Source organism: Plasmopara halstedii, assembly GCF_900000015.1.
Source record: "Plasmopara halstedii genome assembly, contig: Scaffold_2904, whole genome shotgun sequence".
NCBI classification, from domain to species: Eukaryota; Oomycota; class Peronosporomycetes; order Peronosporales; family Peronosporaceae; genus Plasmopara; species Plasmopara halstedii.
In genome coordinates this window covers 327,360-339,057 of record NW_020189809.1, presented here as the reverse complement: position 1 = coordinate 339,057, position 11,698 = coordinate 327,360, and the positions used below count along the sequence as shown (strand labels likewise).

Sequence of the window (11,698 nt, the reverse complement as noted above, 5' to 3'; positions counted from 1 at the left end):
CGCTCCACACGCACGTCCACTTCCTTGTGGCTCGACTGTAGGTTATACAGTGAGGAAATTTTTCGGTGCCGTTGCACCCATCGATCAAAGAGCGCCTCGTCATGTTAAGTGCTTTCGCCAGGGGCGAGCACTCCAGATATTGTCCGCATTGCGGGTACACGAGAGTCAACTCGTTGAGCACTCAGACGAGTGCGATAAGCTTCCAACTGAAATTCTTGTGGAACCAAGAATTGAGCTCGAAGAGCCTTCCGTTTGGCAGCCTAATCTTCCGTTCTTGCCGAAGGCCCGATAATGTGGACGCGTAACGATCGAGTTACAGCGTCTTTCGCTTCGACAGCGGCATCCGCAGGGCGGAAGCCATATTCCACACGAGGATCAACGACCGGCCAAGGATGGGCGCGCTTTAGAGCCGTCCTATGGGCAGCTTCAAGCTGCCGCCTCTGAGCTTCGTCAAGGTCATTGGTGATTTCACCACGTTCCTCGGTTGACGAGAAGTCAGGGAACGGACATGGGGTCCGCAAGGCGCGAGCAGGGCTCGTATCACGCTGCTGGCAGCTCGCCTTCCTCGTCATCCCATGCGGGAAAAGAAGTGTCAGTCTTGTAGTCGACCACCTCCACATCCTCAACGAGGTCACTCGTCATTGATAGCGTGCGTTAAGCGCGATGATCGTGCTCATCGAACCTAGTATGTACATCCTCCGGTGCCGCAGACGCACTGTCCGACATCGCACCGCGTGCGGGAGACGAAGTTGGGCTCTGGTCGTGCTACAAGGTCCCGAGGAACTAAATTTGTTGAAATTTAACAACTTCCTCGCTCAAAGTGTTGCACGCCCTCAGGGCCAGGCAAGTACATCAGACATCAGTTTGTTAAGCCCGTCCTGCATGCCCTGGGGCAAAGAGGAGAATTCCTGTTGCAGTGTCTAACGGACACGCGAGCCTCGTTGAGGCATGAATCGATTGGAAATCTTAATGGTGGGGGTTAACGGAGTTACACGTACCCTGGTAACAGGGGTGTGTGCCACACGAGATGTGCATGGTATGACTGCACCCAAACAAGAATACGGTATGTGGCTAGCTTGCCAGTAGTTATGCATGCATTTAGATTTTACTATATATATTTAGGATATATAGATAAATCTAAACTTTTAAAATTAGGATAAAATGATTAATAAAATCAGTTTTGTTATATGAACCGAAAGTCAATTAGCTTTGGGAAGGCAATAATTACTCTTGGAGTAAGCGGATTGCGATCCGCTAGCTCGTACTTGTTTTAAGTATTGAACGAAAGGTCGGTGACCTAAATAACGCTTCCTCTCAAGCGGCAGCCCCGCTGCAGGCTACAGTATTACTACCTGTTTCATCTTGTCTTCGATAGTATTCTATCAGCTTGTATTTGTGCGTAATATTTTTAACTTTTCTATGGTAATCTCAATATATCTTATTGTGGTAATTTGTCAGACGTTTAAAAAATAACGTAGACTATTCAGCACATCTGGAATTTCCATGGTGCTTTACAGTCCGTTCGGTGACCGTTTTATCAAAACTGGCCTGCAGATCGGCTCGAAACGGAGATACTTTGGGCTCACACTACGTCATGACTTATTTCGATTCATGTACTTTTACTTCGAGTAAGCTCTTATTAGAATATATCTTACTAGTGTAACGCAAATACAGCTTTTCTATTGGTTCAATGACATGGCTATACTACTGCTTCTTACAAAAATATCATAGTCATCATACAGCAAAAATAGTATAAATAATCTAAGCAATCCCAAATTATGCACAAAGTGAATAAACGCACCATCATAATATACTAGGTCATACAACTTCCTTAAACCGCAATAGTAAATCTTTTACTGATAGTTAAAAGCCTGGCGGCGCAAAGCGATGTATACAGCGGCTGAAAATCCGTGCACGTATTGTTCTCCACCGTCACGGCTGCTTGCACCGCAACACTTTGAGAAAAGTCATACTCAATAATATCAGGCACTGTTTGGCCCGCTCCTTCCTTGGGCTGGCCAGTGAGGTGGCCTAAATGTGTTAGACATGATCCTAATTCCAAAACTACTATCTTGTTATGAGATAGTGATATACATATATACATACTCGCGTTAACTTTATTTTTCAGATTTCCGGTGTGCCCAGCTACTTTCTAAAATTACATGAGTTATATGAGTTTGTCTGCGGCTCTATGTGAACTGTTATCATAACCTATCGACTAACTCTGATTTGGAAGATATGTAATTGGCGAGCAAATGCTATTTTCACTAAATCATTACTCTATTTTCTTGCATCATGACACGAAAGATACTATTTTATCACATCAAATGTTTATACATATGTTCAATACTCTCTTGAGATTCTATTTTCAAAGCAAAAATGTGCCAATCTACTTAGTCAATTTCTTCATTCCGATGATTGATTTAAATGCGAAGGATGTGGAGATATGTAGCGAAATCTATTTGCTTTTCTTAAGATTTGAGAAATATTTTTTTTAATTACGTTGTTATGATATTGTTTCCAATTTATCTGGAAATTGTCTAGTCTTTCTTATTCTTTCGCGACATAAATCAATTGAGGAATTTATATCTTCGCGGTATTTTTCAGCACATGTACCGACCAATTCTCTACTAATTAATGTGAGTCACCAACGCCATCAATGCTATTCCGGGACGATTGAGACAACGACGTAAATTACATTGTGATAGACCTAACTTGGTATGCGAGGATAATTTGCAAGAACAATGTTCCGCGACTTTTGCATCATATCAAATCCCTTGGTGAATTAAATGAAACAAGTACATAAAAGAATAACATCTCAAATGACAAAGATGCCTATGACTCTTCATTATGAACAACGTGACGGAAGAAACCTTCGAGACTGTGAAGTGCAAAAAAAAAAAGTGATTGAGTTGACAGAAGTGATCACGGAGAAAATCGGAGTGACCGACAAGCCTGAGGACGACGGAAGTAACGGAATATTGTTAAACTCAGAATTGGATACATTTCACTTTCATTCGTTTTTCACGCGCAATCATCATTCTTTAATCAAACGTCGCACTAGAACCTGAAGTCTTCATTTAGCGGCGATATTTTTAACGATTCCGACGGCACACCATTAGGTGCGAATCAAGTTACTTGATTATCATCCTGACTATTTCCAAATTTAGCCCTAATAATTCTAACGCATGATGATAACAGTTTAACAGCTTTCTCAAAATGTAGCAGACGACCGAATTGCGCGGTTCAAAGTCTAGAGTAGCCGTGCAATGTCGTTAGTGATCTCCACCGTGGTAAAAAGAGTGTCGCTCGTCGTATTAGCTCGCTTCACTTGCAGTTTAGCTGGTCTTGCCTTTCATGACTATATGCTCTTGCATCTTCACCGTTAGAGTTAATAGCTTCAAAATTGGGATATAGTTCTGGTTGCCTAAGCCTGATCGTTCACTTAATTTAATATCTGCCGCCTCACTTCATTCACCCCAGTTGTACCAGCCATCGTTTTTCCGATTAAGCATTACAGCATATATAATGAGTTTAACTACTATTGTTAAAAGTATATAGAAGTCTAATTACTCGACAGAATACTATTCTGTCCAGATTTAATGCTAAATATTTACGTTCTTTCTATCGAGAAGCAGAAGCTATAATGCCGCAAGAAACTAATAAAATCATTCTAGTCTCTAGGCCCTGATACTGCAATTCAAATCAAGATGACTATGCTTGAGTTGCCGATCCCCGCCTAACTCAATCTAACGAGTTATATCTGCTTTCAATATGACCCACTGTGGGGCGTGGTAAGGAAATTAGGTCAGGAATCCAATTGCACACTAAAACTACCAGGTTTGAGACCATTTGAGAAAGCAAATTTCTTGGGCGCGGAATTAGCCAACTTCGCTTGCTATGCAAATAAGCAAAGTAAACATACGTAAATTATATATGTAACTTTTGGGGTAAAATTAGTTTAATCTCAATATCGCATCGTTTCATAATAATTGACAAGTTGCTTCAGGAATTCAATTCTTTCGTGCAACTCAGTTTCAATAAAAAGACTAGAACAAACTACTCTGCACCTTGTAAATTGGGGGGCAATGCTGTTAATTTGAACATTGTAGCACGAGGTGCACGGTACATTGACTCCTATGAGTTTACAAGCAAATTAGCTCCTGTAAAAAAAGCTTTCGAAGTCATAGGACGATTCCAGCATTGAATACACATTGATTATTCCTAAAAGTTTGTGGCAAAAGACCATAAGCAAATAATTTTATTGCTCACCGTAAGCCCGACTGCAATACTGACTGTTTATTAAAGGCGTAACGCTTAATCATAGTATATGCAGTCTGCTACCTAGTATCCGAGTGCATTGAAAGGTGGACTGTACTCACATGAAGAACAGCAATGATGACTTAGGCTAAGCGTACTTTTCGAGCTGCGCCCAAGATAATGTATAAGCTTTATAGACGCTAAACCCTGTTACCGCATTAAGAAATGCATCAGATTGACACGCTTAAGGAAATAAAAAAATAGCCCATGGCTATTGTTTAATTCTTTAATGTGTCTTCGCTACACAACCTTTTCTGCTTTGCGTCGTACTTTTTGGAAAAACGTCACGCTTGAAGTTAGAAGATCCAAAATGTATCATTTCAGATATCGTACATTGCACATCAGCAACGACAAGTATGTTCAGTTGTCGAATGAGATCCTATGCTGATTAGGCGACGGCTTACGCAATCCAACTCATAGATCAATCTGAACAAGCGAGACATGGTGGAGAATTAGGCTGATGCAAGCAGGATGAAGAACACTATCGTTTTAAATGTGAAATTTAACGATAACAATTATCATCAAAAACATCTAGTCATGAAAAACAACATCGGCAGTAGAACAATAAATGCAAGGATCAAGATCGACCATGTACTTATCGCCCGCAAGGCAGGTGGTGCTTCATTAATTTATTTTTCAAAGCAACAGCGAGCCTACGCTTACATTAATAATAGTGCTGGACAGCCAATCTTACGCTAAGAAAGTACCGCTTCGGTGGACTTATATAAGCACAGCAGCTGCCATGATGAGAGTTTTGCTTACTTGGTCAAATGTGACGCCGCTCTTGTTGAGAGGCTTGCTCTGGTCGTTAGTTTTATCGTTCGTGTTGGAATGCGGGTTCTTGTCGTCATTCTTATTGCTGTTTTCGGGATGAGAATTGTTTTCGCTAGTCTTTTCGCTAGTCTTTTCGCTTTTCTTCTCACTTCCAGTTTTGCTTGACTCCTCATCCTTATCATCATTGTGAAACCACCATCGATGTTTGCTTGACTCCTCATTATTATCGTCATTGTGAAACCACCATCGATTTTCATCGTTCGTGTCAAGCACTGGGGTCGTCAAAACACGATCAGCATGCGTCTCGTCGTTGGCAAATTCAGTGGTCATGGTACCCCTAAAAGCTGTGTTTTTCAATGTCTTTTCAGAGTCGCTGTGTGCGATAACAGTCATCAGCAGAGATGCTGCGATCAAAATCGCATGCATTAAAAGTAGATGAAGACGCATGTCGGACGGAAGGCCTTTGTGCTGAAGAGACGAATTTGAAAATGTACCCTGTTCACTGATGACATGTTTATCTAGGTCAAAATATGGTCCCCGACAACTTGAAGCTGTTTCGGATCAGCATGAGCAGTCTGATCGCGAAGCAGCAGCCACTGTAAGTACAGAACCTTGGGCATAAGCAAAGCTCATATATTGTACTTTCTATGTAGGGTTTCCGTAAATTATTCGGATTTTTGAATCTGTTCACGCACTCAGAAGGTACTAACTAGCTCACCTTCTGTCTCTGGTATTCTGGAGTACATTTGATGTAAATCCAACGGTTTGAACAGATGCTTTGTTTGTCTGCTCGCGATCAGCCTGCTAGCCAGAGCTGATAAGAACGATCTTTGTATTATGTGATGGATCAAATTAAATTGCGCCACTCTTCAGTTAAGGTGAGAATTTTCTCTTATGTTCAGCATAACTTCTTCCGCTCGACTCCCGATAAGCGTCTTTTTCTACAAAGGATGCGGTTGTGATATTTACGCTGGATAGACAACAATCCTGACGAGTAAGCTAAGAGCACAGCATTTAGTGAGGGCATGAATACTGAAGTTGCCATCGATGAAGCGTACACTGATCGAGTTTTGACGACCCCGAGCTTGTCAGAATCATTGAAAATCAATGATGGTTTCACAAGAACAATCCGGTAGATGAACTTATTGAAGGCGAAAGAAAGAGCGGTAAAACTAACGTCATGGATATCCCTTTCAACAAGAGCGGCATCGCATCACACCAAGTTAGCAACACCCTCTTGATGGCAGCTGCTGTGCTTTTGTCAGTGAGATGTTGCGCACGATCTGTATCTTATTAACGTAAGCATGCCTGTTCATCGTGGTTCAACTAGACGAAATATGCCAGCTCAAGTTTGATGTCACTTCTTGATGCTGAATTAATCTACTATGTTTTCTTACAATATTTTCGCAGTGCTCAAGCCAAAGGTAGTTGCACTACGATAAAAGCTGGCTTGTAGTTATAGTAGCACAGTTATATTTATGAAGTAACTAGTACCATGCGTCATTTAAAAAGAAGAATGTTCGTTGTAATTTTATCGCGCAAGGTGCACGAATCGAGGAAGCACTACCATTTTAGCCATTGAGCCGCTGCCATTCTACGCTGAACATATCACTTTAATCGAAAACGTGCAGTGTGCCTCGCTTTAAGATATCCAAGATCAGTTTTCTTTTTACTTGCTCGCCGGTGAAATATCACATCAACAGTAGCAAAAAAAATTATTTGATGGCTTACACAGTTCATTACTTTTGATGAATGCACTAGCTGCGTGTCAAATAGATGAAGTTACGCGTAATCTTGTGTGTAGGTTTCGGCATATTGAAACATCTCGTCTTAGTAAATAATATTTGATTGCACGCTCATCTAGCTGGCTGGTCACCAATTCCGATGGCTCCAGCTCGTTGTGGCAAATGACATAAAGCGTGTTTAGCATAGTTGCGTTAATCATATTTTCATTTATGTGTCAGATTTGAAGTTTCACAACATATAGTCAGCCACTAAGTGTAAGGCTCGTCTAAATTTATCGACCGAATTGCGTCGATATCCGTAGGCTACTACATTAATCGCGGTCTCCCACGTACTCGGTGCGTCCATTGCATTTGTTAATACCGCTCATACACATAAGCTCAGTATACGTGCAGTAAGTGCGGCCGAAGAGATCACAATAAGCGAACATGTATGCGCATCAAAACTTGAGGTTCTCTGTAAAATTGACAAGGTTGATACGTCAAATCTTTCGAGCTAGAATCTTAATTAAAATTTCATGTAATGCCTTCTTCTTCCAAGACGTGTTTGGTATCTGTAGTAAAATCATTTGCAGTAGCACAAAGCTGATGCCGATAAACGGATTATTTGCATGAAGCTCAAATCAGTGATTTGACGGACAAACAACAAAATATTTGGTGATTTGAAATCACCAAATATTTTGTTGTTTGTCCGGCTCTTTGGCTCTGCACGGCACTGTCTCTGTTGTATAAAAATGACGCCTTCTGGCTGCTTAATGCATAAAAGAATCAAGTACATAAAAAACTCAATCATATTTGTTGTGATTTTCAATAAAATTTTAGAAATAATTAGACCATTCAATAATGGAATCATATCATACTAAAACAATCGCATTGGATGATTGGCCCTGTAACGGGGTTACACATACTCTGGTGGCAGGGGTGTGTGTCACACCAGATGGGCATGGTGTGACCAGACCCAAACAAGAATACGGTAAGGGGCTGGATAGCCAGTAGTTATACATGAATAAAGATTTTACTATACATATTAAGGAAAATCTGTGCATTAAAAATTAGGCGGCTTCGCCGTAGATAAAATCAAATAAAGTCAGTTTTGAATTTAAACCGAAGAGTTAATTAGCCTTGGGTTAAGGCTATAATTACTTTTGGAGTAAGCATATTGCGATCCGCTAAACTCGTACTTGTTCTGAGTATAGAACGAGAGGTCGGTGACCTGACTTACGCTTCGTAAAAATGCAGAATACGGCAGCCCTGCTGCAGATACGAAGTGAGCCGAACAGCTGTGTCACTAGGATATTGAGCATCGCTGGTTCGTCATTTATTCTGTAGTAAGCAAACAGTCCTGAGGCATCCATAGTTGGATAACTCACCGCATGGCAAGTAATATCACTTTCTGTAACGAGCAGTTGAATACTCTCCATCACCTGGTCAAGGGCAGTAAACGTTGAGCAATTAACCGACCATGCTACCTTCTCCAAAATATCGGTATTTGCACTAGATAGTCGGCACATTAAGCCTATCAGAAAATGCAAAATATTGACACTTGTATTAGCCCGTCTAACTTGACAAATCAGCGTGAAGTTACACAAATCACTCTTCCACCGTGCCGCTTTGTGTTTTGCTCGAACGAATTCATACGCTACACTTTTGTAAAAGCCATAGACGCTTAAGACAGGGTTCAGCTCTCATGGTTGTTATTAGTACCTACGAGATGGTATAAAGCCCTCACTACAGAAATGCATGGCTATTTAGGGTCCTACTTTGAAAAGATTGTCTTGCGTCATTGCTATTTGCGCATCAGCCTTTATCTATTATGAATCAAGGCCGAGTCTCCCAGCACAGATCAACACCTACTAGCGTGTGGAGACAGATCCTATGACAATCTTGATGCTTAGTCTGTGCTATCTCATGAAGACAAGCGGGCTGTTAACAGCAAGAACTAAAGGCGATGTTCTTCCGCCAGTACTTCTAGTCGTATCGTCTGTTGTACTAAAGTCGGCTCCCAAGGCTGTGAGACGAGTAAAACGACGCGTCTTCTTCACCCAGTGCGCAAACTTAAAGAGGCACGATGTTTGCAGTCGTCGTTCCCCGCTACTAGTTGATGAGCAGGGGGGGCTTCCATGTAGAGCGGATAGTGAGCAATGTGTTTACCACAACTCTTGCCACATGCAGCCTCCAAGGTTATCCCTTATCGAGGAAAGGTATTGTGATTCGTCAATGCTCTATGCGCAAGCGGTACTATCAAAGAGCCGGGATCTCTTAGGCCGGCAAGTGCTAGCGGATCAGCTTATGTCGCTCTTTTTTGCGCTTGGTGTGAGTATGTGACCCGTATAGATACAAGCGCTTAAGCCATCGGGCTCAGCACAGCGAGCAGCTTTAGATGCTTAAAAACCATAATCACTGCGAGATGAGACCAGAAGTAGTACGCTTTTCCTTGCGGACCTGCAAGCTGGGGGTCCGGCGCTTTGGTAACAACCTAGACGTCTTCTTGAGCTACGCGTCGGCGTATTGGGGCATTATTAGGAGATGGGCTTGGAATTTGTCACTAGCGCAGAGGAGAGGCAGAAAGCAAAGAGAGCGCCTCCTCCGAAGCGATGTTCTAGGCCGTATGTTCTAAGGTAGGGCAGAGGTGTCGCGTCAGGATTTGTAGAGTTGCTGCGACCGTTCTATAGTACACTCGGTCCGTGCCGCTAAGAACGACGGTAAGATCGTGTTGTTCGAAAGGGCCGCGCTATCTCGAAGGCACGCTAAGCCATGTGGTGTTGTTTATAAGCGAACTTCTGACGGTAATTTGGAGTGATAGGAGTAGAGAGAGACCGGGTGCACGTTCGGCGACCACTTTTGTATAATATCTTGGTGGACAATGGAAATGCTAGTCATGAATAAGGCTGTGGAATGGGTAAAGTAGAGTATTATATCTCTGTGTACACACACTTTCAGCTTCTGTACAGTCGTGCATATCCAATTTGAATAAAGCACACAATTTTAATATTGGTGCGTTGATTGCAAGAAAGCTTTTGGTCAGTGCTTTCTGTGTGCAAGGTGCACGACAACCCTGCTGCAAAATGTAAGCCCAAACAAAATAAACAGCAATCAGCTATCGTAGCCGTGATGGATTTTTCAAAAAAACTTTTACCCTGTCTTAGATGCACCAATTATAAGCTGACCAACGCTTTTGAGCATAACGTCAAATCTACCTATTTGTCGGACCAGAAAAATATGTTTATTAGACAGTGGTCAAGTATATAATTCGGCTACATGTCGCCAATGATAAGAAAGTCTAGTGACGTTCGACTACTTCAGTTCTCACTAGCTCCGCTTCTCAACGACAATGGTAGTCTTGCTCGCGATATGTGTATAATACGCACCGAAAAAGGAAAGTGTTATGGTTAAGAAAGTACCCGAGTGATGTTGCCTGCACGGCGCCGTTCTGAGGCACGTACCCTATTATGGTTTATGTACATACTACACTATTACCTTCTTGACTCAGTACAACGAGTAGAAGTGCTTGGCGATTAAGTATAATAATTAGACGGTGGTATGGAAGAGATTGATAAACTAGAGTAAAAATACGTTTGTGGGGCACGTGGGCTGCCATTGTAACGGAGTACATAAACTTGCTATACAGACAGACCACAAGGTTGTGTCTTGGCTTACAACAGCCTCAAAGGTACCGAGGTAAGGAGCCATGTTGAAGTATCACGATACTTGCGACTGATGTGGAAGTTAAGGCCTTCAACAATAAGAAGTCTTTGGTACACATGGACAGTTTGTCTTGCGCTATGCGTTATATAGTTATAGATAGTGGAACATGCATATTCAATATCAATATTAGCTAGAATCACCTTTCAGTAAAACCTCCCAATCTTAATCAAGATGTTTGAGATACTTGGAAAGCCTACTGTTTGATACGTGTGTGGTGGCTAGCATATCATCCTCGGTGCGCTAAATAGCCCGGACTTTTAGTCCTAAGCTTCTTTCAAGCAAGGTGCGCAGCGAATCTGTTGCATTTTGTAACTTCATCAATTAAACTTCATATTTCCTGGGAGCGATAAGGCAGGTGCATAAAGCCCCTGTTTTTCATATGTTTTTGAGGCGATAGCAGGGATGGCGGCTGGAATTCAGGAAGCGCCTCGCTTTGAGGCAATCGCTAATTATGAAATAAAATGGTGTGATAAGACACCTACCAAAACGTCGTCTCAACTAGACTTCGCTGCAACAAGCCTTTTTAGAGATCAACAGAGCAGGCCACTTTCGTAACAGCCTTTTTAAGGTAAGATGGACATATAAACTCATTTTCGGGCACGGTAAGTAAAACTTTACCGCAAACCACAACGTCGTACTGGAAATTCTTAAGAAAGGAGGCTGCGCCGTAGTGTTGAGTGAAATAGGCACTTCTGACATGGAAAATGTTCATGCGATAGATGTCGAGGGGGCTCGTAACCTCTAATTAGACTTATTGTAAGCTTAATCCTTTGAGATAGCCACACTGGCCAACTCATGATAATCCTGCTTTCCATGAGATTCTCTCGCAAACATGCTTTCAAATGAAATATTCCCGGAACAGGATCACGTCGGAGCCAACGCAAGCTTGCCGATATTAGCAAACCGCCTTTTGCATCAAGAGCTGCCAACGTGTGCTTGATGCGGATGTTCTGAATCGACCCTCGTTCTCTAAAATACTTCTGGAAGATAAATAGCATCATGAAAGCTTTGCGCATAGGCCTGATGCGGCCTGGATTGTCGACTTACCAGAAGAATTGGTGTCGCTAAGGCTTCAGTCAGTCCTATAGTGACTAATCAGCTGGTCCCAGTGCTTTCCGTTTTGGTAACTTAGTCCCTTTTATGATCATTTATTACTA

General features: G+C 42.1%; 1 protein-coding gene across 1 annotated transcript; it reads right to left on the bottom strand.

Annotated features, from left to right (window-relative positions):
* Nucleotides 1-5,040: 5,040 nt before the first annotated feature.
* On the bottom strand, nt 5,041-5,487 carry PHALS_05506 (uncharacterized protein; the record flags this gene model as incomplete). The annotated part of the gene is made up of 2 exons (XM_024719060.1): nt 5,041-5,366; nt 5,430-5,487. The coding sequence occupies 2 exons, from the start codon at nt 5,485-5,487 to the stop codon at nt 5,041-5,043; spliced, it is 384 nt and encodes a 127-aa protein (XP_024584396.1).
* Nucleotides 5,488-11,698: the final 6,211 nt, after the last annotated feature.